This window comes from Thamnophis sirtalis, unplaced genomic scaffold (genome assembly GCF_051295495.1).
Source record: "Thamnophis sirtalis isolate CommonGarterSnake01/CBP01778 unplaced genomic scaffold, rThaSir2_p1.2 scaffold_2, whole genome shotgun sequence".
In the NCBI taxonomy this organism is placed as follows: Eukaryota; Metazoa; Chordata; class Lepidosauria; order Squamata; family Natricidae; genus Thamnophis; species Thamnophis sirtalis.
Window position 1 is genome coordinate 101,717,676 of NW_028261382.1, and position 26,953 is coordinate 101,744,628.

Below are 26,953 nucleotides of genomic sequence, written 5' to 3' on the forward strand. Positions count from 1 at the left end.
GAGGGCTGAAAGCCCTATGAAGCGGTATATAAGTCTAATAAATAAATAATAAATAAATAAATAGTGTATTTAGACTTTGGCAAGGCATTTGACAAAGTAGACCACAATCTACTTCCTGCTCAGATATAGTAAATAATAATAATAATAATAATAATAATGTGGGATAGACAGCATCACTACCCCATGGATTCGTAAGTGGCAGACAAATCGTAATCAACGAGTAGCCCTTAATGGTCCCACATCCACGTGGAGGAAAGAAAACAGTGGGGGTACCACAAAGGTTCCGTTCTAGGCCCAGGACTCTTCGATATTTCCAAAAATGACTCAGATGAGGGAATAGGAGGAGAACTCATCAAATTTGCAGATGGTACTAAACTGGCAGGAATAGCCAACACCCTAGAAGGCAAGCACAGGATCCAAAAAGTTCTTGGCGGACTTGAATAATGGGCCCCACACAACAAAAGGAAATTTAATGTGGCGAAAAGCAAAGTTTTATACCTGGGCAGAAAAACCCAGAGATACAGGTTAGGTGAAACCTGGCTCCAGAACAGGAACTGTGAGAGGATCTTGGAGATAACATCATCAATTCTGGAAGGGAGGAGGGTTTGGGAGAGGAGGAGAAGCAGAGGGGGAGAGGAGGAGTGTGGGGTCCCTGGTACTCTCTGAGCTTGATGGTTTTCTTGCAGATGTTTCATCACCCAAGTAGGGTAACTCATCATCAGTTCTAGAAGAGAACTGAAGGAGGAAGAGGGCAGGGATGAGGAGAAGGAGAAAGATGAGAACTGTGGGGTACTTGGGATCTCTGAGTTAACCGAGACCCCCCCCCCAGGGCCCCTTTAACAAATTCTCTGTGTTTTTGTATTTGCTTTTGTTATCTTTCCCTTTAAATAAGGAGAACAATTCAGAATGTCCTTTCTTTTTATTATGCAGCCTATAAAAGGGATGGTGTCATTTCTCCCTTTCATTTTCTCGCCAGTGAAATCCATCCATACCCATTAGATCGCACAGGGTCGGCCTCCTCCGGGCTCCATCCACCAGCCAATGCCATCTGGCTACGACCCGGGGGGGGGGGGGCTTCTCTGTTGCAGCTCCGGCCCTTTGGAACGAACTCCCCGTGGAGATTCGGACCCTCACCTCTCTCCTTGCTTTACGAAAAGCCGTTAAAACCTGGCTGTGCCGGCAGGCCTGGGGTTGATGAGTTCCCTTCCCCTCTCGACAGGTGTGGTTGTTGGTCATTTTAAATGTCTATTTTGTACTTGTATGTTTCCCTTGCCCGTTTAAGTTGTTCGCCGCCCTGAGTCCCTTTTTGGGAACAGGGCGGCATATAAATAAAATAAAACTTAAACTTAAATCGATGAAACGGAGACTGCCTTGTCACTGAAAAGTTCCAAATTAAACTGTAAATCAAATGATCTTCCTTGTCTTGGCGTCATAATTGGGATTGGTCTAGCGCTTCTCTAAAAGCCACATCTGGCCAACAGACATCAGTACCTCCTTGCTAACACCTGCCGTTTCCCCTCACCCCCCCCCCAGATGGAGACCTACGAGGATCACCCTTGGTGCTCCTACCCAAGCGGAGAAGAGGAGATGACAGATGAAGAGAAGCACCACCACGACCGGCAGCTGGCCAAGATCAGAGCCCGGAGTAACAGCCGTTCCCGACACCGATCCTCCTTCCTAGTGGACGAGCTCGACATGCTCATGGACAAGGCGGCCACCACCATCCAGGCCACGTGGCGAGGCCACCTCACCCGTAAGCAGATCATGACAGAGCAGGCCGCGGCCTCCACCATCCAGGCTGCTTGGAGGCGATACATCGCTCGCGAGTACCGTGCTCTGCAGCGGCAGGAGGTGCCTTCGCCACAAGTCTACCGGCGCCGAAGATCGTCCTCCGTCTCCTTTGAGGGGCGGAGAGAATCCAGGGGGTACTCCAGGATGGACAGGGAGAGAGCGGCCGTGATCATTCAGGCACACTATCGGGGCTACATGACTCGCCAGGCCCTCCACGAATGCCAGCAGGCAGCCACCACCATCCAAGCTCACTGGCGGGGATACCGTACCCGACGGGACTTGACCCAAGCAGGAAGGCACGCTTACCATCCTGGACACCCGCAGAGGACCTACTACAGTCCCCCAAGGTTTCCAAAGGGGACTTACTACGGCCATCCCAGCTACATGCCTGGGAGCTCCTCCTGGGTGGGCCCGTACCCCAGGAAACATTGGCGCAAATGCCTTGTGGGAGACCCCGAGGAGTGGGAAAGCAAGGTACCACGATCCCCGTCCTCCATGGTCCAGCGAAAGAACACTGAGCCCTCCCAGCCCAAGACGTGTCCGCGCTGCGGGAGGTGCACTAGCATCCGTGTGCTCGTCGGCGTGGGCAAAGGGCCGCCATCGGAATCGGAAACAGAGGACAGTGAATGCGAAAGGCACGCAAGCGTCTCTCCGTCCAGAAGTGCCCAAAGGATGTCCTATACCTCCAGGCAGGAGGGACCGACATACAGCCAGTCACGCCGTTACGGGCCCCGCTTCTCCTATCAGGCGCCTTCCAAAAGCTACCACGTGCCCGGGGAAGAGCAGATGCGGAGGCAGAGCCGAGAACCCGGCGTAGTCGTCAGTCAGCGCCTGGCCTCCAGCACGCAAACCTCCGTACGGCTGACACGGGAGCGCACCAACACCCGGAGTCTCTCCTCCACCAGCGTCCAAGCCCAGCAGCTACAACAGCAAGGCATGCCTCCCCAGGGCACCTCCAACTGGTTGTACGAAAACTACGGGGCTCGCCGGATGGGCGAAGGGCAGAGGCGCGTGTTCAAAACCCGGAAGCAGATGTGGCAAGTGGTCCGCGCAGCCACCCTGATCCAGGCCTTCTGGCGGGGCTGGAGGGTCCGACAAACGTTGCGTCTCCAAGAAGAAGCGGCAATCAAGATCCAGTCCGCTTATCGGGGTTACCGAACCAGAGCTTACCTGATGGAGGTGGGAATAATCAGCGAAGGAGATACGGATTAAAACGTGTTTTTTTTTGGGGGGGGGGGAGGACTGGTCCTCTTGGAACGGGGGTGGGGGGGGTGGGAGAGGAAGAGGGAGGCTCGAAGGAGAACCCCTCTTTCCACCTTTGTCTCCCGGCCTCCTCTAACAAGCAAGCTTGCAATTCTAATAAATTGAGCCTAATTATGAATGCTTCTCAGTTTTGTTTCCAGGGAGTCCCCGACCTCAGGGGTGGGGTTCAAATTTTTTTACTACCGGCTTGGTAGGCGTGGCTAGAGGGGGGGCATGTGACTGAGTGGGCATGGCGTGGGCATGGAGCCAAGGTGGTGCAGTGGTTAAATGCAGCACTGCAGGCTACTGCTAGATCAGCAGTTCAGCGGTTCAAATCTCACCGGCTCAGGGTTGACTCAGCCTTCCATCCTTCCGAGGTGGGTAAAATGAGGACCCAGATTGTTGGGGGCAATATGCTGACTCTCTGTAAACCGCTTAGAGAGGGCTGAAAGGCCTATGAAGCGGTATATAAGTCTACTGCTATTGCTATTGCTATTGCTATGGCCAACTTGACGTCACTCATGCACACTTAGTCATACGACCCCCTCACCGAAAGGGTGGTGAAAAGTTTTGACGGGGGGCGAGTGGTGGTGGGGGCTTCAGCCTCGCCGGAGCTAAGGAAGCACCTGCAAACTCCCAGTAAGAAAAAGGTTTTTAGCCTCCTCGGCCCCCCAGGAACACTCTGCAGGCTTCAGCAAGGCTGGGGAAAGGGAAAAATGCAGTTTCGTGAAAAATGGGTGCAAAACTCGCCGTTTTTTGCAAAAACGGGGGCATTTTTGCCTTCCCCCAGCCCTGCTGAAGCCTGCAGAGTGTTCCTGGGGGTTGGGGAAGGCAAAAACGCCTCCATTTTTGCCCAAAACAGCCCTTCTCTGGGACTGGCATGCGCACCCCATTAAAAAAGGGGGGGGAATTACATTTTTTCGATGGAGATTGTTCTGCGCATGTCCAGAACAGAAAATAAAGATGGCGCCACCCAGGATAGAACCAGTGCAGTCAGGTGTCGGGCTGAGTTCAGCTGAACCGGTCGGAACCGGTCGGAACCCACCTCTGTCCAACTTAAACTATTTGTTTACTGAGTATTTGAAGTTCAAACAGCACTAAAGGGACGACTCAGGAATGTTGTTGACACTGGTTCACCGACAAATGCGCGCTCGACAAAAGCGCGCCGTTGAAACCGCGGAGGAGTAAACCGCAAGTTTGAAATCGCGCCGACGAATTAGCGTACAAGCGCGCCGACAACAACGCGTCGATAGAAGCGCGCTCTAAACCTAACCCTAAACACCTAACCCTAACCCTCACCTTAACCGTAATCGCGCTTCTGTCGGCCCTCTTTTGTCGGCGCGCCTTTGTGTGCGCGCTGTCGACGTCGCGGTTGACACTTACGAGGATTGCAGTGTCCACGTGGTCGTGTGATGAAAATTGGCATGCTGGGCAACTGGCATATACTTATGACGGTTGCAGTGTCCCTGAGTTGTCCCTTTTTACGACCTCCTGACAAGCAAAATCCACGGGGAAAGTAGGTTCGCTTAACGACCCTGTTGCCAACTTAACCACTGCAGCAATTCACTTAAAAAAAAACGTGGCAGGAAAGGTCGTAAACTGGGGCAAGACTCACAACTTAACAACTGTCTTGCTTAGCAGAATGGAAGATAATAGAACAATAAAATAAATAATGAAAGAGAACAAAGGAGGAACACCGACTACATGGTTACCAAAAAAGGAATCTGTTGAACAGGCAAATCTTTCCAGCGGCAATTTGTTTCATTTCTGTTTATTTAATATTTCTTGCTCTAATGTTTGTACCCGTCTTTAGGGTATTTGTAAGTCGCCTATTTGACCGTGAGATGGGTGGCATAAAAAAATTAAGAAAATAAATAAACTATGTTGGTTAGAGAGAATAGAATAGAATACAATACAATACAATAGCAGAGTTGGAAGGGACCTTGGAGGTCTTCTAGTCCAACCCCCTGCCTAGGCAGGAAACCCTATACCGTTCCAGACAAATGGCTATCCAACATCTTCTTAAAGACTTCCAGTGTTGGGGCATTCACAACTTTTGGAGGCAAGGAATTCCACTGATTAATTGTTCTCACTGACAGGAAATTTCTCCTCAGTTCTAAGTTGCTTCTCTCCTTGATTAGTTCCCACCCATTGCTTCTTATTCTGCCCTCAGGTGCTTTGGAGAATAGCTTGACTCCCTCTTCTTTGTGGCTGATATTGGAAGACTGCTATCATATCTCCCTTAGTCCTTCAATTCATTAAACTAGACATTCCCAGTTCCTGCAACCGTTCTTCGTATGTTTTAGCCTCCAGTCCCCTAATCCTCTTTGTTGCTCTTTTCTGCACTCTTTCCAGAGTCTCCACATCTTTTTTATATCGTGGCGACCAAAACTGGATGCGGTTTTACAGGTGTGGCCTTACCAAGAGATTATAAAGTGGTATTAACCTTCATGTGAGCTTGATTCTCTCCCTCTGTTGATGCAGCCTAGAACTGTGTTGGCTTTTTTGGCAGCTGCTGCCCACGGCTGGCTCCTATTTAAATGGTTGTCCACTAGGACTCCAAGATCCCTCGAACAGTTTACTACTGTTGAGCAAGGTACCACCTATGCTGCCTTGGAGAATAGCTTGACTCCCTCTTCTTTGTGGCAACCCCTGAGATATTGGAACATTGCTATCCTGTCTCCCCTAGTCCTTCTTTCTATTAAACTAGACATACCCAGTTCCTGCAACCGTTCTTCATATGTTTTGGCCTCCAGTCCCCTAATCCTCTTTGTTGCTCTTCTCTGCACTCTTTCTAGAGTCTCCGCATCTTTTCTACATCGTGGAGACCAAAACTGAATGCCGTATTCCAAGTGTGGCCTTACCAAGGCATTTATCAAGTGCTATTAACCCTTCCCGTGATCTTCATAATACTCCCTAGATGCCACGACTTAAGGGGGCAATTTCCCAGCCACAGGAGGCATTGCTGCCTGTGCAGCCCGACTGCGAGAAAACCTTTCAGCCAGCAGGGACCCTGCAGCATAACCAAGACTCCCTCCCCCATTATCCCCTGCCTCCAAGTCACTGAAAGAAGACAAAACAACCTCAACAACAACAACGAGATGTTGGCTATATTTTATTGGCTTGTTTGCTTGGAAAAAAAAAAAAAGTTTCCCGCGCAGCCATTTTCTTCCTGGAGCAACTACACGGCTATGTTGTTGCCTGTGATTTTGCGACACAGCTGATTTTGTGGTTTGGGGACTGATGGGGGAGCAGGAGATGTCACATTAACGCTGGCAGGGGAGTGTGGAGGTAGTCCTCGAACTTACAGCCCATGCGTTTCAGTGACCGTTGAAAGTTACAACACTAGAATAAGGTGACGTAGGACTGCTTTTTACACTTACGACGGTTCCAGGGTCCCCCATGGTCACAGGATCAGAATTCGGACGCTTGGCAACTGACTCGCGTTTACAACGGTTGCGGTGTCCCCGGGGACAAGCGATCACGTTTCGTGACCTTCTGACACCAAGCCAGTGTTTCTCAACCTTGGCGACTTTAAGTCCCGTGGACTTCAACTCCCAGAATCCTGGGGGATTCTGGGAGTTGAAGTCCACGGGACTTAAAGTCGCCAAGGTTGAGAAACACTGCACCAAGCTCACTCAACGGGGAAAGCCAGAAGCGTTTAATAACCGTGTTACTCATTTAACAACCGCAGTGAGTCATTTAACAACCGTGGCAAGGAAGGTTGCAACATGGGGGCAAGACTCACTTAATAACCGTCTTGCTTAGCCACGGAAAATTTGGGCTCAAGTCAAGGACTCACCTGTAAGGAGGGGGTTGGTGGAGGGGTTTTTTCATGGGGTCTAGAAATGCAGCTGTGCAGCTCAGGACATTATTTTTATCCATTTAAAAAAATACATACAAGCAAGCCCCCCAAAAACTCACTGAGTGTCGCACTCAGCCTGCACAAGATTGTCCCACCATCACTGGAATCTGGGTCAAATTTGCACAGTTTTGGTCAAATTTGCACAGTCGATGTTTCATCCAGCCTCCGCCGACTTTTTTCCAAGCTCCAAACAAACCCCCCCACCCACAGCACGTAGGTCCTTATGTCCAATTGCAAAATGCCTGGGGAGGGTCACCGCTGACGGCTGGGAAAAGTTCAGGGGTCAAAAACCCGTTGCTGTCCATCAGCCGTCCTATTGCTCTTTTGACAGGTCTTAATCATTTGAAGATGTCCAGCTTGGTGGGCGAAATGCCTCCGCGTCCTGTGGGTTGAGGAGGAGGAGGAGGAGGAAGAGGAAGTGGCATGGGTCCCTTCCTCGCTCGGGAGTCTCCTGGAGGAATCTGACTTGATCACAGTGAGAAGAAAAATGCTGCCGGCCTAAGTTGACCCATCTAGGAAAGCTCTTTCGGGTGTGCCATGCTTCCGGATTTCAAGGAATCCTCGCGAATTACTCCACAGCCTTTTCCGAGAAGAATGGAGAACCGCATGGGGATGATCAACGCGGTGAGGGCCGAACACGTCCCAGGGGTAACCACGAGGTCATAACTCGCTGAACATTAAGTTCAGCTATAACTCGAACGAAGCTTAGATCTGACTGTCTGTCAGGTTTCCTAAAAATGCCCAAATTGATTCATGAGTATCGAGCCAAGTTTCAAAACAAAACCAGTCATTTATTAGGAGCACCAATAGGCAAGGCCTTTCCGCAGTCAGATCTGAGCTTTGTTTGAGTTATGGCTGAACTTCACCCCTGTTCCTTCCCTCCCCTCAGTCTGTGTCATAAATCACATTCCCCAATGAGGTGCACCCCTCCCAAGCCTGCTGGAGTAATCTGAGGTCCGACTTTAGCCGAAAGTATGTGTAGAATGTGCTCCCCGCCCTTCTCTCCTAAGGGCGACGTTAGGAGTTGACACACGAGTCCTGTCTGCAACCTGTGGGATGGTACACCACAGGTCACAGGTTCCTCCACTCAAGGCCCTGAACTTAAGCAGACAGCGGTAGGAGGAAGTCAACAAAACCGCTCCATTGTGGGGGAAGGCAGTCCGCTCACCCCAACTTCCGTAGCTCCACTCAGCAGTGAATTTCGTACGCTACCTGAGGCTGGAGCATCAGCCCCTGGTTCGCAAAGAGCTCGCTGCCTTCTTGGGGGGCCTCCTCTTCTCCTTCCAGAGTCTGAGTCGCCTGGTCTTGCAGCTGCTCCGGGAAGACCCCGCCTGCCAGGCCTTCGGGGTCCTTGTAGGTGGCGAAGAGGGGCTTGTTGCGGTCGATGACGAACATTTCGTGGCCCCTCTCGTCTCGGTACTCCTCCAGCTGGGCGAAGGTGGTGGGCCCGTCCGAGTAGTCGTTGACGTACAGGATGTTCTCCTCCTTCTTGGCCTTTTTCCGCTTGCGGTGCTTCCGGTAGATCATGATGACCAACAGGAGGGCCACCAGGGCCAGCAGGGAGATGGCCACGGCGATGGCCGTCTGCGTGGCCATGCCCAGGGCGTGGAAGTCCATGCTCTCCATGTCGTAGAGAGGTTCCTGGCTGATGTCCACCGAAGCCGGGTAGCCCTGCGACTGTTGTTGCTGGTGCGAGAGGTTCACCATGAGGTGGAAGACCACCCGGGCCATCCCCCCGGGATTGGAGGCCTCGCACTCGTATTTCCCGCCATGGGACACCGTCACGTTGTTGAGGAACAGCATGCCGCTGCCGGTGTCCGACTGCTCGAAGCGTTCCCCGATGCTGCGCTCTCTCAGCTCAAAGCTTCCGCTGGGCAGGTGGGTCCGGCTTCCCCTGGAGCCCCCGGCCCGCCAGTGGGCCAGTTTGCGCCAGGTCACCAGCGGCTGTGGGTAGCCCGAGGCCTGGCAGGAGACGCGCAGGTCGTCGCCCAGCCGTGCCGTGACTTCGAGAGGCTGCACTTGCACGACCGGCGGGATGCAGATCAAGCTGTTGCCGGAGACGTCGGCGAGGCTTTGGTAGGCTAGGCGTGGCGGCTCCGAACACTCGATCTTCTTGTCCTGGGGGCTCAGGAGCCTCTGGCCTTCCTCTCGGATCCAGCTGCTGAGCCAGTGCAGAGCGCAGTCGCATCGCCATGGATTGTCTGCGGGGGGAACCGAGTATATCCATCAACAATAGGTCACTGGAGGTTTTTAAGGAAAGATTGGACAGCCCCTTGTCTGGAATGGTATAGGGTCAATCCCCAAGGTCCCTTCTGGTTCTATTCTGATTGAAATGGCATTGGGTCTCCTGCTTGAGCAGAGGGTTGGACTAGAAGACCTCCAAGGTCCCTTCCAACTGTTCTGATTGAAATGGCATAGGGTCTCCTGATTGAGCACGGGGTTGGACTAGAAGACCTCCAACGTCCCTTCCAGCTCTATTCTGATTGAAATGGCATAGAGTCTCCTGTTTGAGCAGGGGGCTGGACTAGAAGACCTCCAAGGCCCCTTCCAGCTCTATTCTGATTGAAATGCCATAGGGTCTCCTGACTGAGCAGGGGGCTGGACTAGAAGACCTCCAAGGTCCCTTTCAGCTCTATTCTGATTGAAATGGAATGGGATCTCCTGATTGAGGAGGGGGTTGGACTAGAAGACCTTCAAGGTCCCTCCCAGCTCTATTCTGATTGAAATGCCATAGGGTCTCCTGACTGAGCAGGGGGCTGGACTAGAAGACCTCCGAGGTCCCTTCCAGCTCTATTCTGATTGAAATGGCATAGGGTCTCCTGCTTGAGCAGGGGGCTGGACTAGAAGACCTCCAAGGTCCCTTCCAGCTCCATTCTGATTGAAATGGCCTAGGGTCTCCTGATTGAGCAGGGGGTGGACTAGAAGACCTCCAAGGTCCCTTCCAGCTCTATTCTGATTGAAATGGCATAGGGTCTCCTGCTTGAGCAGGGGGTTGGACTAGAAGACCTCCAAGGTCCCTTCCAGCTCTATTCTGATTGAAATGGCATAGGGTCTCCTGACTGAGCAGGGGGCTGGACTAGAAGACCTCCGAGGTCCCTTCCAGCTCTATTCTGATTGAAATGGCATAGGGTCTCCTGCTTGAGCAGGGGGCTGGACTAGAAGACCTCCAAGGTCCCTTCCAGCTCCATTCTGATTGAAATGGCCTAGGGTCTCCTGATTGAGCAGGGGGTGGACTAGAAGACCTCCAAGGTCCCTTCCAGCTCTATTCTGATTGAAATGCCATAGGGTCTCCTGCTTGAGCAGGGGGTTGGACTAGAAGACCTCCAAGGTCCCTTCCAGCTCTATTCTGATTGAAATGGTATAGGGTCTCCTGATTGAGCAGGGGGCTGGACTAGAAGACCTCTGAGGTCCCTTCCAGCTCTATTCTGATTGAAATGGCCTAGGGTCTCCTGATTGAGCAGGGGGTGGACTAGAAGACCTCCAAGGTCCCTTCCAGCTCTATTCTGATTGAAATGGCATAGGGTCTCCTGCTTGAGCAGGGGGTTGGACTAGAAGACCTCCAAGGTCCCTTCCAGCTCTATTCTGATTGAAATGGCATAGGGTCTCCTGCTTGAGCAGGGGGTTGGACTAGAAGACCTCCAAGGTCCCTCCCAGCTCTATTCTGATTGAAATGGCAGAGGGTCTCCTGCTTGAGCAGGGGGCTGGACTAGAAGACCTCCATGGTCCCTTCCAGCTCCATTCTGATTGATTGATTGGAGGTGTCAGATGTTCCAGATTTCTCTCGGTCCTTCCTGCTGAGATCTTTCCCCACCCGACTAAAGGACCTCTCTTTTCCCCCAGAAGAAACGGAGGCCTCGCAAGGGTCACTTTGGACGTACCCGTCAGCCGCAGCACTTGCAGGCTGATGAGGGGTCTCAGGGCCACCCGGCTGATGGTCCGCAGGTTGTTCTTGCTAAGGTCCAGCAGGGCTAGCGAGGTCAGTCCGGTGAGGGCTTGGTCCTCCAGACACTCGATGCTGTTCTCCTGCAGGTGAAGTTCCTGGAGCCTCTGCAAAGGGAAAAGAAGGGTCAGCAGAAGGGCCTTCAGCTCTCCCGGTCCTTACTCTTTGGATCTTAAAACAGGGCTCTCCAAAGCTGCCCACTGAAAGGACTTGTGGACTTCAATCTTTTTTATATTGTGACCATCACAACAGCATCCAGTTTTGGTTGCCACGATGTAGAAAAGATGTGGAGACTCTGGAAAGAGTGCAGAGAAGAGCAACAGAGAGGATTAGGGGACTGGAGGCTAAAACATATGAAGAACGGTTGCAGGAACTGGGTATGTCTAGTTTAATAGAAAAAAGGACTAAGGGAGACATGATAGCATCTTCCAATATCTCAGGGGTTGCCACAAAGAAGAGGGAGTCAAGCTATTCTCGAAGGCACCTGAAGGCAGGACAAGAAGCAATGGGTGGAAATTAATCAAGGAGAGAAGCAACTTAGAAATTTCCCAACAGTTAGAACAATTAATCAGCTTGAACAGGGGGCTGGACTAGAAGACCTCAAAGGTCCCTTCTAATTCTGCTATTGTATTGTATTGTATAAACTCTAGAAAGAGTGCAGAGAAGAGCAAGAAAGAGGATTAAGTGACTGGAGACTAAAACATATGAAGAATGGTTGCAGGAACTGGGTATGTCTATTTTAATGAAAAGAAGGACCAGGGGAGACATGATAGCAGTCTTCCAATATCTCAGGGGCTGCCCCAAAGAAGAGGGAGTCAAGCTATTCCCCAAAGCACCTCAAGGCAGGACAAGAAACAATGGGTGGAAACTAATCAAGGAGAGAAGCAACTTAGAAATTTCCCAACACTTAGAACAATTAATCAGCTTGAGCAGGGGGTTGGACTAGAGGACCTCAAAGGTCTTCCCCATCCCTACAATGTTATGTTCTAAATAGAGATAGCTGGGGTTTTGTAGCCAAAACTAAGTACTTTCTCCTGGGCACCATGGACATTCTAACACCTGGCCAGAGAAAGAGGAGCGAAGTTTCCAAGCAACTGGACACCACCTTGACTGATTGTTTGGGAAAGGGGGGAAACTTTTACTTTTAATTAGGTGAAAACCGTAGAAACCCCCCAGAGTCGGTTTTCACCAGCCTGTGCCAATATGATATATTCAATAAACCATGGCTGAAACTCAGCAGGTTCTGGAGAACCGGTAGTGGAAATTTTGAGTAGTTTGGAGAACCTGCAAATACCATCCCTGGCTGGCCCCAGAGTTGGGAGGGAATGGAGATTTTGCAATATCCTTCCCCTAGGAGTTGGGAGGGAATGGGATCTTGCAGTATCCTTCCCCTGCCATGCCCCCCTAAGCCACGCCCACAGAACTGGTAGTAAAAAATACTGAATTTCACCACTGCAATAAACATGTTCTTTGAGGAAACGTCTCGCCTCGGAATTGTGTGGCCTGCAGCCCTCTTTTCTTTTGGGTCTTTGGCCTGCCACGCTTTCTATTGTTCTACTATAGCAATAGTAGCAATAGCAGTTAGACTTATATACCACTTCATAGGGCTTTTATAGCCCTCTCTAAGCGGTTTACAGAGTCAGCATATCGCCCCCACAGTCCGGGTCCTCATTTTACCCACCTCGGAAGGATGGAAGGGTGAGTCAACCTTTGAGCCGGTGAGATTAGAACCGCTGAACTGCAGATAACAGTCAGCTGAAGTGGCCTGCAGTACTATGCATTTTCTATGGTGGGAAAATGGGAGAGGGGGATTGTACGGAGTTAGATGCAATGTAGCCATAACAACATTCTTTCTAGAAAGACAAGGTCATCCTTTGTCTCTGCACCTCTGCATCTGGACGGGTGGAACTGCCAGCGTGGCAGTGGGAGATTGGACCATGGGATGGACTGGTGGGTGTGGGGGCAAGTTCGTGAACTTTCAGCTGGGTGGGGAAAACCGGGAAGCTTTCAGATTCGGGGTTTCCCCAGATGTGCCAACATGGCTCTCTTGATAAATTGGAACTCTGAGCAATACTTTGCCTTGGACTCTGATTTAATTTTTGGAGGCTATTGGGAACCCTGACAGGAGTTCTCTTTGCTACTTGGAAACCTGACACAAGGCTTACAAATGGACAGGTATTGTTGTGCGTGGAAGCTGAAGGATCTCCGCCCTCTTCCCCCCCAGCCCCCCCCGACTGCCAAGGAGCCTCACCTCCAGTTCACAAAAGGTGAAATCCGGGAGCCGGGTGATCTGGTTGCCGGAGAGATAAAGGACCCGCAGGTGTTCCAGGCCTTTGAAGATGCTGCTGTTGATCAGGTGGATCCGGTTGCCATTCAGGGCCAGCTCCAGCAGCCGGTTCTGGTGGTGGAAGGCGCCGGGCTCCAGGGCGGAGATGGTGTTGTTCTGCATGTAGAGGTACCGGAGGTCCAGAAGGGAGGCCAAGTCTTGCTGGCGGATCTGGGTGATGCTGTTGTCCTGCAGGAAAACGGTCTGGGAGGGAGGGAGGGACAAAGGCCAGAGTCAGCCAAAGATGGGACGCAGGCCCTTCGTTTACATAAACCACACCCCGAGGTCTCTTGTGCTCTCTGAGCTTGGCGGTTTCTCCTCGCAGACGTTTCATTACCCAACTAGGGAACATCATCAGTGCTGGAAAGATTGGGGGTTTTGGAGAAGGGGAGGAGGAGGAGGAAGACTGTAGGGGTCCCTGGTGCTCTCTGACATTGTTTGTTTTCTTGCAGACATTTCATTACCCAAGTAGGGAATATAATGTTAGAAGGATTGGGTTTTTGGGAGAATTGGAGGAGGAGGAGGAGGAGGAGGAGGAGGAGGAGGAGGAGGAGGAGGAGGAGGAGGAGGAGGAGGAGGAGGAGGAGGAGGAGGAGGAGGAGGAGGAGGAGAAAGAGGAGGAGAAAGAGGAGGAGAAAGAGGAGGAGAAAGAGGAGGAGAAAGAGGAGGAGGAGAAAGAGGAGGAGGAGGAGGACTGTGGGGTCCTTGGTGCTCTCTGAGCTTGGTGGTTTTCTTGCAGACATTTCATTACCCATCCAGGGAACATCATCAGTGCTAGAAGGGAGTTAGGTTTGCAGAGAGGAGGAAGAGGAGGAGAACTGTGGGCTCCTTCTCCCCGTATTAAGCTTCTTCTCACCTCGGGTCGCTGGTGAGCTCTCCTGAGAGTCACTGAAGTCCCGAGAAGGTTCTACACCCATTTGCACTCTTGGGTGTGTGGAACCATCCAAAGATAAACCCCCAAGTGGCCTCTACGACAATGAAAGCTAACGACTGACCTTCAGAGCACTAACAACAACATATTCTATATTCTGTGTTCTACATTCTATATTCTGTGTTCTATATTCTGTGTTGTATATTATTCTGCATTCTATATTCTGTGTTCTATATTCTGTATTCTATATTATTCTGCATTCTGCATTCTATATTCTGCGTTCTATATTCTGTGTTCTACATTCTATATTCTGTATTCTATATTATTCTGCATTCTGTATTCTATATTCTGTGTTCTATATTCTGTGTTCTACATTCTATATTCTGTATTCTATATTATTCTGCATTCTGTATTCTATATTCTGTGTTCTATATTCTGTGTTCTACATTCTATATTCTGTGTTCTATATTCTGTGTTCTACATTCTATATTCTGTATTCTATATTATTCTGCATTCTGTATTCTATATTCTGTGTTCTATATTCTGTGTTCTACATTCTATATTCTGTGTTCTATATTCTGTGTTCTACATTCTATATTCTGTATTCTATATTATTCTGCATTCTGCATTCTATATTCTGTGTTCTATATTCTGTGTTCTACATTCTATATTCTGTATTCTATATTATTCTGCATTCTGCATTCTATATTCTGTGTTCTATATTCTGTGTTCTACATTCTATATTCTGTATTCTATATTATTCTGCATTCTGTATTCTATATTCTGTGTTCTATATTCTGTGTTCTACATTCTATATTCTGTATTCTATATTATTCTGCATTCTGTATTCTATATTCTGTGTTCTATATTCTGTGTTCTACATTCTATATTCTGTGTTCTATATTCTGTGTTCTACATTCTATATTCTGTATTCTATATTATTCTGCATTCTGTATTCTATATTCTGTGTTCTATATTCTGTGTTCTACATTCTATATTCTGTATTCTATATTATTCTGCATTCTGTATTCTATATTATTCTGCATTCTGTATTCTATATTCTGTGTTCTATATTCTGTGTTCTACATTCTATATTCTGTGTTCTATATTCTGTGTTCTACATTCTATATTCTGTATTCTATATTATTCTGCATTCTGCATTCTATATTCTGTGTTCTATATTCTGTGTTCTACATTCTATATTCTGTGTTCTATATTCTGTGTTCTACATTCTATATTCTGTATTCTATATTATTCTGCATTCTGCATTCTATATTCTGTGTTCTATATTCTGTGTTCTACATTCTATATTCTGTATTCTATATTATTCTGCATTCTGTATTCTATATTCTATGTTCTATATTCTGTGTTCTACATTCTATATTCTGTGTTCTATATTCTGTGTTCTACATTCTATATTCTGTATTCTATATTATCCTGCATTCTGCATTCTATATTCTGTGTTCTATATTCTGTGTTCTACATTCTATATTCTGTATTCTATATTATTCTGCATTCTGTATTCTATATTCTGTGTTCTATATTCTGTGTTCTACATTCTATATTCTGTGTTCTATATTCTGTGTTCTACATTCTATATTCTGTATTCTATATTATTCTGCATTCTGCATTCTATATTCTGTGTTCTATATTCTGTGTTCTACATTCTATATTCTGTATTCTATATTATTCTGCATTCTGTATTCTATATTCTGTGTTCTATATTCTGTGTTCTACATTCTATATTCTGTGTTCTATATTCTGTGTTCTACATTCTATATTCTGTATTCTATATTATTCTGCATTCTGCATTCTATATTCTGTGTTCTATATTCTGTGTTCTACATTCTATATTCTGTATTCTATATTATTCTGCATTCTGTATTCTATATTCTGTGTTCTATATTATCCTGCATTCTGCATTCTATATTCTGTGTTCTATATTCTGTGTTCTACATTCTATATTCTGTGTTCTATATTCTGTATTCTATATTATTCTGCATTCTGCATTCTATATTCTGTGTTCTATATTCTGTATTCAGTGTTCTGTGTTCTATAATCTGTACGCTGTAGTCTGATATTCCATATTCCATAATATTCCATAATCCTATCTTTTACTAAGGAAGGAGCCTGGCCTGCCTTGTGCGGATGCCCCGGAGGAAGAGGGCGTGGGGCTCTGGTGGCCTCACCTGGGTGGTGGGGGAGATGCTCCCTGGAATGTCCTTCAGCCCCAAAGAGCCACACTCCACCGTCAGGCTGTAGCAGCGGCAAGGCGTGGGACAGACGTGCGCCTGGAATACCAGGAGCCCGAGCAGCAGCAGGCAGAGAAGCGGGGCCTTCGCCGGGGCCATCCTAGACCAGCTGCAGGGAAGGGAGAGAGAGAGAGAGAGAGAGAGAGAGAGAGAGAGAGAGAGAGAGAGAACATTGCAGCAGGGCTCCCAACACAGGGGAAACCGAGGCAGGTCACCCCAAGAGGGCCGGATGGCACCCTTGGCCAATCGAGCGATGATGAGGATCGTTCAGATGACCTCAAGAGTGCCCAATTGTGCCCTTTCTACAACTCCACCCTGTCGTGTACAGGTAGTCCTCGACGTACGACCACAATTGAGCCCAAAATTTACGTTGCTAATTGAGACATTTGTTAGCTGAGCTTTGCCCTGTTTTACGACTTCCCTTGCCATATTTGTTAAGCGAATCACTGCGGTTGTTAAGTTTCAAGTTTCAAGTTTATTAGAATTTGTATGCCGGCCACTCCCATAGGGCACGGTTGTTAAGTGAATCTGGTTTCCCCCATTGACTTTGCTTGCCAGAAGGTCGCAAAAGGGGATCACAGAACTGGTAGTAAAAAACAATGAATTTCACCACTGCAATAAACATGTTCTTTGAGGAAACTTCTTGCCTCGGAATTGTGAGGACTGCAGCCCTCTTTTTTGAGGGGTCTTTGGCCTGCCACACTTTCTATTGTTCTACTATAGCAATAGTAGCAATAGCAGTTAGACTTATATACCGCTTCATAGGGCTTTCAGCCCTCTCTAAGCGGTTTACAGAGTCAGCATATCGCCCCCAACAACAATCCGGGTCCTCATTTCACCCACCTCGGAAGGATGGAAGGCTGAGTCAACCCTGAGCTGGTGAGATTTGAACAGCCGAACTGCAGATAGCAGTCAGCTGAAGTAGCCTGCAGTGTTGCATTTAACCACTGCGCCACCTCGGAAATAAGGAGGAATTTCCTGACCGTGAGAACCATCAACCAAAGGAACAGAAGTTGCCTTCAGAAATTGTGGGAGCTTCATCCCTGGAGGCTTTCAAGGAGAAACTGGACCACGCCATCGGTCAGAAATGGTTCAGGGTCCCCTGCTTGGACAGGGGGGTTGGACTAGAAGACCTATTTTGTACTCACATGTACAATGGAACACCCACCCAGACGTAACCTACAAGGTCCTTCCAACTCTTTTAATCTGACCAAAGTTTAAAAAAAAGGAAGAAGAACCTTCATCATGGAGACCACAGGCTCACACAGAGCTTCTAGATTTCCTGGGTTTAAGCCCCTGAGCCTCACCAAGGGGTCCGCAAGCTTGGGAAGGGGCAATGGGTCTTCTGTCCCGCCGCCTGAACCTTGCTCTCTGTTAACGGGAACTCTTTGCTTTAAGCCCCCCAACCCAAAGTCCTCTGAAATGCTACCTCATCGGCCTGCGGTTGCATCTCAAGCTGAGCCAAGAGGCTGAAACGGTTGGGGTTGGCATGGCGCCCAGTCCGAGCTCCGTCACGCGCTGGGTTGGCACGCTGGGCGCACTAGAGAGCCAAATATAGCACCGGAGCAAGATAAAGCAGAAGGACAAAAGGACGTCGCTTTCAGAACAATAGAGCTGGAAGGGACTTCGGAGGTCTTCTAGTCCAACCCCCTGCTCAAGCAGGAGACCCCATTCCCGACAATTGGCTGTCCAATCATCGATGGAGATTCTCTGTCGTCCAGGTCACGGTTGTCCCAAAAGGGCTTTTTTTTCAAGAGGCCACTGGACTTTCTGGTTTTTTTAAAAAAGACATTTCGCTTCTCATCCCAGAAGCTTCTTAAACTCTGACTGGATGGTGGGGAAGGGAAGGATTGATTCTCCTTGTAGATAGCTGGTGGTTTGCATCCTTTGAGAGGGTCGTTGAGGCCACTTGGTGGTTTATCTGTGTCCTCAGGGTCACCTGAGTGATGCAAATGATTCCTGTAGTCTGCAATTTTTCTCTGGAGATCCGTTCATATTGCCACCGCAACACAAGAGTGTCCATCCCATACTCCTTGCAGACGGCTGGTCATTTGCATCCTCTTAGAATTTAGGCAGCCATTGAGGCCACTTGGATGGTCTGGACCGAAAGCTCTCTCCGTGCTATGGAAATGCAAAGGAGCCGTTGGAATGCTGTGGGAATAGGAACGGATTTCCAGATTCCCTCAGGTGACCCTGAGGACACAGACGAACCTCCAAGCGGCCTCAAGGACCCCCTCAAAGGATGCAAATGACCAGCTGTCTGCAAGGAGTATAAATCCTTCCGTTCCCCTCCATCCGGTCAGAGCTGAAGAAGCACCTAGTCTTCCTCTTCCTCTCTGCACACCCCACTCCCTTCTAGAATGGATAGTATTACCTATTTGGGTCATGAGATGTCTACAAGCAAAAAGAACCAAGCTCAGAGAACAACCTCACAGTCCCTTCCTCCTCCTTTCTGCACACCCCACTCCCTTCCAACACTGATGATATTACCTATTTGGGTCATGAGACGCCTGCGAGCGAAAAACCAAGCTCAGGGAGCACTCCATAAGAAAACAATATGTTGATTTGCTGCCGTAAATGAACCTCCCTCGGCCTCAGTTCCCCCACTTGAAAGCCGGAACAATATCCAGCTTTTTGAAGGACCCTCTTCCCGTGGGGTTCAGAGGCTCTAAAGGAGAGTTTCTCAACCTTGGTGACTTTAAGTCCTGTGGACTTCAACTCCCAGAATCCCCCAGCCAGCGCGGCTGCGCTGGCTGGGGGATTCTGGGAGTTGAAGTCCACAGGACTTAAAGTCACCAAGGTTGAGAAACTTTGCTCTAAAGTCAGAATGGCAATCAGGACTCTTGGGAAGGCAGTGGGTGGGGAGGGCTTGCAAAAAAGAGGCAGATACATCTTGGGACGTACAAGATTATGATCCACTCTGATCCTCCAGGGATTGGGGCAGGATTACGCGCCAAACCGATCAGCCTCTCCATCGCAGGGGCTTATCAGGAATCCTCTCTCTCTCTGAGATTAGAACGAATCAAGCGTGATGGGTCATTAGCAAACCACGTTCAGGGGGAAAATATCCAGAGTGACCTTGAGTTTTAAAAGCCGGTGGTGGAAATAGGGGAGAAATCCATGGGCAGGGATCTCTGCTTCCCCCCACACCACACAGACCCCAAATCCACATGGGGGAGGAGGGGGGGACTTCAGCCCACTACACTTCTAGGTTGCATGCAGGGCAGAGGTGGGGGGTGGGGGGACACTTATTTTCTCTTTCTTTTCTTTTCTCCCTCCCTTCCTTCTCTACTTCCTTCCTTCCTCCTCTCCTTCCCCTTCTTCCTTCCCTTACTTCTCCCCTACTTCTCCCCTCTTTCTTCTCCTTCCTACCCTCTCTCCTTCTCTTTCTCTCCCTTCCACCCACCTCTCCTTACTTCTTTCTTCTTCCCCCTACCTCACCTTCACATTTCTTCTTCCTCTCCTACTGTCTCTCCTTCTCTCTCTCTCTCTCCCACCCTCCACTTCTTTCCCTTCCTTCGTCCCTTTCTGTGACTTTGAACAGCCACTAACTGAACTGTTGTAGGTCGAGGACTGCCTGTGCGGGATAAGAGACTTGGAAGGGACCTTGGAGGTCCTCCAGTCCAACCCCCACCTTAGGCGGGGGAAAAAACCCCTACACGGGTAGTCCTCGTGCTGCATCTACAATTGAGCCCGGAATTTCCGTTGCTAAGCGAAGCCGTTGTTAAATGAGCTTCACCCCATTTTACGGCCTTCTGGCAAGCAGACTCAACGGGGAATCCAGATTCACGTCGCCGCCGTGTGACCAACTCAACGACGGCCACGATACACTTAACAACGGGGGCAAGAAAAGTCGTAGAACCAGGCAAACTCACTGTACAAACGAGCCACCCATTTGGGGCTGAATTGCAGTCATAACCTGAGGACTGGCTGTGGTTTGTGAACCCAGAACAGAGAACATAAGTTGCCTCTGACGGCAGCAGCCTCTGACACGCGATGCCCTTCTCTGCATGCAAATGCATTTAAAACACACAAAAAAACCTTTTCACCAAAGCTGGAGCAAGAAAATCAAGGTGTGTTTTGTGAAGGAAACTGTGACGGGCATTTCGGTGACACACACACACACACACACACACACACACACACACACGCGTGGCCTGATCTACCTGGAGCCTCCCTGGCAGAAGCCTCCCTGAAATGTTATAGGTTGGACGAGAAGACCTCCAAGATCCCTTCCCACTCTGCCATTCTACGATTCACTCTTTCTTCTTTCCTTCTCCATCTTCCTCTCCTCCTCCTGTTCTCCTTCTGTTTCTCTCTCTCCTCCTCCTCCGTCTCTTTCTTGAACATGCACGTTATTCCTCTTCTCCTTTCAGCACTTCCTTCTCCTTTCCTCCTTTCCTTCCCCTTCCCCCCTTTTCCTTCTGCATCTCCCTCCTCTTCATCCTTTTTTCTCTTTCTCCCCCTTTTCTTCTCCTTCCCCTCCCCCCTTTCCTCCTCCTCATTCTTGAGCTTCATCTGTTCTTCTTGTATCACCAAGTAAACCATCCCTCCTCTTCCCCCTTTTTCTTCTTCTGCTTCTCCAATTCCCCCCCCTCCTCTTTCTTCCTGAGCTTCATCTCTGGTTGATCAAATTTTTATTATTTTTTCCCCTCTATAACATCTTACAATCATCACATTAAACATTTTTGTGTCATCATACCTGTATATATCAATCTTATATCTCTATATCTCTATCTATCTATCTATCTATCTATCTATCTATCTATCTATCTATCTATCTATCTATCTATCTATCTATTCATCTACAGTTCTATACATTTCTCTATTGTTTCTTGGCTGAATTAACTTTACTCCTGTTATGCAACCCTTTATACCAATTATCCCAAATTTCATAGTATTCAGATTCTTCTTTGTCCTTTAATCTTAATGTTAGCTTGTCCATTTCTGCGCAATCTAGACTTTCCTGAATCACTAATTCATCTGGGGGAATATTACTCTGTTTCCAACATTGGGCAAACATTATTCTGGCTGTAGTCAACAGTGTGTTAGTATGTATTTAATTTTCTTTCTATATTTCCCCTTGGTTATTCCCATCAGAAAGAGTTCCGGTTTGTATTCTATTTGTTCCTCTGTAATTTGTTGTATCCATTTCCAAATTTTCATCCAATACTTTTAAATTTCCGGACAGGTTCACCACATATGATAGAAAGTCCCTTCTGGATTTTTTTGCAGTTTTGCAGGTCAGATTCATGTTTGGATACATTTTGGCCAATCTTATTGGTGGGTTAGGGTCAGAATTTCATCTCTTCTTCTGCCACTATATCACTACCACCACCACCTCCTCCTCCTCCTTCTCCTCCTCCTCCTCCTCCTCTGTTCTTCTTTCTTCCCCTCTCTGAGTCCAGAAAGAGCAAATTTCTCTTCCTTCTTATATATCATTATGGAGTCCACTCCCCCAGGAATATTAGCCAGGGAGTCCCCAACTTACAACCATATATTTAGCCATTGTTCAAGGTGTAGAAAGTTAGCCCCCCACCCCTCCTCTCTTACAATGCAATATTTTAGAAAATATCAAAAAGGCGGAAGATTATATTTCCCTAAAGGAGAAACATGTTTCTAAAGACAGAATCGGGGAGCCCCAGTTCTCCAACAGATACTAAGCTGAGGCCAGCTTTTAGAAATGCAGATTTGGCCATCCATTACTCGCAGGAGCAAGGTAGGAACAAAAGTAGGGTTAGCCCTCAGCCACAATAGGAATTGTCCAACAAGACCCTTGCATCAGTCCAAACTTCAACCAAACTTAGCTCAGACAAACATGACTCCTACATGGCCCCATGGGAGTCTGACGACAACAGAAAGAATACATGTTCCTGCGCAGGAACAGGAAGCTGAAGGGCAAGGCCCAAGAGAAGGTATAAATAACCCTCATTCTCAACTCCATGGGGTCAGCTGCCCAGAATCGCATGTGCTTGGTGCTTCTGCTTCATCAGTAAATAAATTTCCCAGCTTGGAACTGAACCAGATGGAACGTTTCTTCCAACACCAAGATGCAGCCCAGGTGAATGGCGGGAGAGGATTTTAAAGCCCAAAAATGATGGGCTGCGGAACCTTGAAAGGGAGAGCTAGAAGGATAATCTTGTGTGCGTCTACTGACATCTCAAGGCAAGACGCTGAATATTTACGGGCAGGGGGTCTCCACACTTGGCCACTTTAAGATTTGTGGACGTCAACTCCCAGAACCCCTCAGACAGCATACAGGAGGGGGGCCTCATGGGGGGGGATGAGGAATTCTGGGAGTTGAAGTTCACAAGTCTTCAAGTGGCCAAGTTTTGGAGACTTCTGTTTTACGGCAGGGTTCTTCAACCTTTGCTGGAAGAAAAATCCAGGCGCAAGAATGGAATATAATGGAGGCCGGTGGGAAAGAAAGATTCTTATTGGCGAACAGAACACACGCACACGCACACACACACAAAGTGTGCGGTTCTGGGACCGCTGACAAAATGGAGTTGAGAGTTGGTGGGGTTTTTTTAAATACCTTCTGGATTCCTTGGGGGTCATGTAGGAGTCATGGCTGGCTCTACAGGCAAAAGGGGAAATGCAAATCCCAGGTGTTTGTCTCAGCTAATCTTGTCAGCCTTTGGCTTGTCTAACTGTGCTGCTTATCGGGAGTTTCGGCCTGACCCAGTCTTTCTGAACGGACTACCCAATCTGCATTAATAAAAGCAGGTCTCCTCGGTTTCTGCTTGGGGCAGGGAGACTGGAGCTGGTTCGCACCTCCCTTAAGATTCCCCCCCCCCTCCATTTCTCCTTTAGGGAAAATATTCTATCCTGCCTTTTTTTAAATAGTTCTCAAAATATCCTATTTTCTAGGAGAGTGGGTGGGTGCCAGTTTGACACCTCCACTCTACAACTAACCCTCTTTAAGATGTCTGGACTTCTACTCCCAGAATTCCCCAGCCAGCAGAGCTGTGGTCCATTGGGGTGAGGGAGGGGAGGAGGAGGAGGGGAGGGGTCTGTGAAATTCACCTGGAACAGACAAACTTTGTCAGCACAGATGGAGGCTCTATCTTCACTAAACACAACCATCTAGGCACCTGCAGCACCTCGAGTTGTGCATGCAAATGCACACACACCCTTGGGAACCATTGCAGGTAGTCCTCGACCTACAACGATTCGCTTAGTGACCACTCAAAGTTACAACAGCACTGAGAAAAGTGACATGACCAGTTTTCGCACTTATGACCGTGGCCACGTGGTCAAAATTCGGATGCTTTGGCAACTGACTCATATTTATGACGGTCACAGCATCCCAGCGCCTTTTGAGACCTTCCGACAAGGGGAAGCCAGATTCACTTAACAACCAACTTAACTGCAGTGAATCACTTGACAACCGTAGCAAGGAAGGTCATAAAATGGGCAAAACTCACTTAACCACTCTCTCACCTAGCGACGGAAATTTTGGGGCTCAATTGTGGTCGTAGATCGAGGACTGCCTGCAAAACTAAATTCTTCTGGAACTTCTCCATACAGATTTAGGACCCGATTCACCACAGTTTGCTAACTCACGGGGCTGAATTTAATTTGATTTAATTCCATTTCATCTGATGGAATTTAATTTTATTCCGATGTATGAACGCTCCTCCCCCTTCAATTAATTTTCCTTTTTTCTGTATTTATTTTAAAGCTGTAGCAGACCCTCCACCCGGAGTCCTATGGCCGAACCACCCTAAGCAAACCTTTTGAAAACAATCGGCAGAAATCTCTGCAATTAATTCTCCACCGTTTTGATTTCCATGAACATCAATAAAAGCCACACACGATTATTCACGGCTCGGTCACCCAGAGCATCTCACAGTTGGAGGCCCATATTGTGGAAGGAAAAAAAAAACCGCACCAGAACACAACAAACACAGTTTATTCTACACAATTCACAATTGCTGGAGTGTGTAGGATTGGCTAAACCCCAAACCTCGGTTTATCAACCGCAATGCCCAGTTCACACAACCCAAATTTTGGCTTTGCAAAAGCCGGTTCCTCTTAAAACTTCCCTACTTATTTCTCCGGGTTTTTCATTGAGTTAATTAATTATATAAACTTGCAACTTGATTGAAATGAAACCTCCATTACTGGAGATTTTTTAAGAAGAGACTGGGCAGTCACTTGTCTGAGACGGCATACGTTGTCCTGCCTGAGCAGGGGGCTGGACTAGAAGACCTCCAAGGTCCCTTTCGAGCTCTATTCCAATTCTAATTCTAATTCTAAAGGCCTCTATAAGGTAGTCCTTGATTTATGACAGCCGTCGAGCCAAAGGTTTCCATGGCTAAGCAAAGCAATCTTAAGAGAGTTGTGCCTCATTTTAAGACCTTGCTGCTAGGCAGTCATTAAGCGAGTCGCTAGAGTTATTAAGTGAATCGTGCAGTCGTGAAGCTTCCCTTATCATCTTCGAATATTGGAAACTGGCTGAGAAGGTCGGAAAAGGGGATCCCATGATCCAGGGACACTACGAGCGTCATAAATGCGAGTCAGTTGCCAAGCGTCTGAATTTGGGGGGAAGCTGCAACGGTCGTAAATGTGAAACACGATCATAAGTCATCTTTCAGTGCCATTGCAAGGACTAACGGTCACTCAATGAATAGTTGTAAGTCAACTGTCCTGAATCTCATCCATGCCCAGAGCTTGGATGGCAGAAATGCCACTTTTGAGCGCATCCACTATTGGGGGGGACGGGGGGCAGCCTTGGCGGTGTCTTCGGGATGGGCATCTGGCCGGGACCTTCCCTTTCTGGGTGCCTTGAACCCAGCTCCCCCATTCTTAGGAGGGGAGCTGGCCCCAAAAGGGGCCCCAGCAGCTCTCTTAGGATCGCTTAGGGCACCGTGAAGCAGTGGAACTCCCTGCCACAAGGTGAAGACAGGAGCGCTTGGTGGGTGAATCAGATCCCCCCAATGGTTCCTGCCTGAGCAAGCGGTTAGACACTAGATCAGGGGTTCCCAACCTTTTCTATACCCTGGAAGGGTTCTGATATCTTCTCCCACCCCTCATTCTATGCCTCTCATTAGGCCAGTGTTTCTCAACCTTGGCGACTTGAAGTCCTGTGGACTTCAACTCCCAGAACCCCCCAGCCAGCAGAGCTGGCTGGGGAATTCTGGGAGTTGAAGTCCATAGGACTTCAAGTCGCTAAGGTGGAGAAACACTGCATTATAATGCTATCATTATCATTACAGCATCAATGATAGCATAATTAGGCTGTGATTTTGAAACTCCCAGACCCAAGTTCTCGCAGCCCCGGGGAATATGGCCTCGCAACCCCCCCCCCTTGTTGGGAAGCCCTAGACTAGATGATCTCTAAGGTCCCTTTTAACTCTCTTATTCTGTTACTCCTGTTGTTATGTTCTCGGCTGGGGATGATGGGCCAGGGCTGGGCTTCCAGGGGCCAGGGAGGCCGGTCTTTGGCTCCAGCGCTGGGTGGGGAGCTGTGGGGCAGAGGCGACCCTCCCCAGGCGTCTAGGGGGGCTCCTTGGGCGCTTGGCCCACCCCGCGCCCGCTGCCTTCGGGTGGTCGGCATCCCCTGCCTGCCCCCCCCCCGGGCCCTTCCCCGAGACGCCCCCGGCCCTGCCTGCGCCCCCCCATCTCCGCTGCCAGCCCCTGCGGGCATCGCCCCGCCCGAGGCTCCGGCAAAGGCACCGCCACCGCCTCCGCTCACCTTCCCCGCACGGCTCTCCATGGCATCGGCGGCCTCGCTCCGGCTCGGGCTGGCTGGGCTGGGAAGCCGCCGAATGCCCGGCTCTGCCTCCCGTGCCAGCCGCCGCCGCCCCCCGCCCGCCCGATGACGTCAGCGCCGCCCCCTCCCCGCCGAGCATCTCCCCCCCCCGCGGTCGCTCCTCGCCGCCCCCGACTGGACAGCCGCGCCGGTCCCGCGGAGAGCTGGCCGGGGGGGTACACAGAGGAAGGAGGGACAGGTGCACGGGAGGATGGGTGGGCGGATGAGCCGTTGGGTGATGGATGGAAGGAAGGATAGATAAATGAATGCATGGCTTGAAGCAGGGAGGAGGGAAGGAGAGGCGCACAGGTGGAGGGATGGATGGGTGGATTGTTGATGGATGGGTGAATGGATGGATGCATGAATGGGTATTTGGAGAAATTGATGTATGGATGTTTGGATGGAGGGACAGATGGATGGATGGATAGATGAAAGGATGAATGGATGAGTGATTGGATAAATTGATGAATGGATGGATGTTTGGATGGGTAGGTAGGTAGGTAGGTAGGTAGGTAGGTAGATAGGGATAGAGATAGATAGATAGAAGAGAGAGAAAGATGATAGTGGATAGACAGAAAAGAGAGAGAGATGAGGGAGACAGATAAAGATCAATACAGCTAAAGAAAGATGAGATAAAGAGATGGGAGAGAGAAAAAGATACAGATAGAGATGATATAACAGATAGATAGATAGATAGATAGATAGATAGATAGATAGATAGATAGATAGATAGATAGATAGATAGATAGATAGATAGATGATATGGATGGAGAGAGAGATATGGAGGTAGGTAGGTAGGCAGGTAGGTAGGTAGGTAGGTAGGTAGGTAGGTAGATAGATAGATAGATAGATAGATAGATAGATAGATAGATAGATAGATAGATATAGATAGATAGATAGATAGAT

General features: G+C 48.8%; 2 protein-coding genes across 3 annotated transcripts; one reads left to right on the plus strand and one right to left on the minus strand.

Moving 5' to 3' along the window:
• Positions 1 to 1,533: 1,533 nt before the first annotated feature.
• Positions 1,534 to 3,003, plus strand: LOC106552470 (uncharacterized). The gene has a single exon (XM_014070761.2). It carries the CDS (start codon positions 1,534 to 1,536, stop codon positions 3,001 to 3,003), a length of 1,470 nt encoding a protein of 489 aa, XP_013926236.2.
• Positions 3,004 to 6,135: 3,132 nt separating this feature from the next.
• On the minus strand, positions 6,136 to 26,113 carry LRRC24 (leucine rich repeat containing 24). 2 transcript variants are annotated; one of them, XR_015695584.1, is made up of 6 exons: positions 25,991 to 26,113; positions 16,225 to 16,396; positions 13,090 to 13,368; positions 10,777 to 10,945; positions 6,677 to 9,099; positions 6,136 to 6,557 (listed from the first exon to the last, which is right to left on the minus strand). XR_015695584.1 is itself a non-coding variant. In XM_087706613.1 (5 exons), the coding sequence occupies exons 1-5, from the start codon at positions 26,014 to 26,016 to the stop codon at positions 8,087 to 8,089; spliced, it is 1,659 nt and encodes a 552-aa protein (XP_087562739.1). In that variant the 5' UTR covers positions 26,017 to 26,113; the 3' UTR covers positions 6,617 to 8,086. The 2 variants fall into 2 exon arrangements, 1 of the variants encoding a protein (XP_087562739.1); XM_087706613.1 differs by lacking the exon at positions 6,136 to 6,557 and having other exon boundaries at positions 6,617 to 9,099.
• Between the last annotated feature and the right edge of the window lie 840 nt (positions 26,114 to 26,953).

Excerpts from the sequence above, each read along its gene's own strand:
- LOC106552470 (XM_014070761.2), top strand. The coding sequence starts at position 1,534 with ATGGAGACCTACGAGGATCACCCTTGGTGCTCCTACCCAAGCGGAGAA.
- LRRC24 (XM_087706613.1), bottom strand. The coding sequence starts at position 26,016 with ATGCCATGGAGAGCCGTGCGGGGAAG. Across the intron at positions 10,946-13,089 it reads TCACCTTTTGTGAACTGGAG|AGGCTCCAGGAACTTCACCT; the intron begins GTGAGGCTCCTT and ends TTCCCTTTGCAG. Across the intron at positions 9,100-10,776 it reads GCAAGTGCTGCGGCTGACGG|ACAATCCATGGCGATGCGAC; the intron begins GTACGTCCAAAG and ends TTCCCCCCGCAG.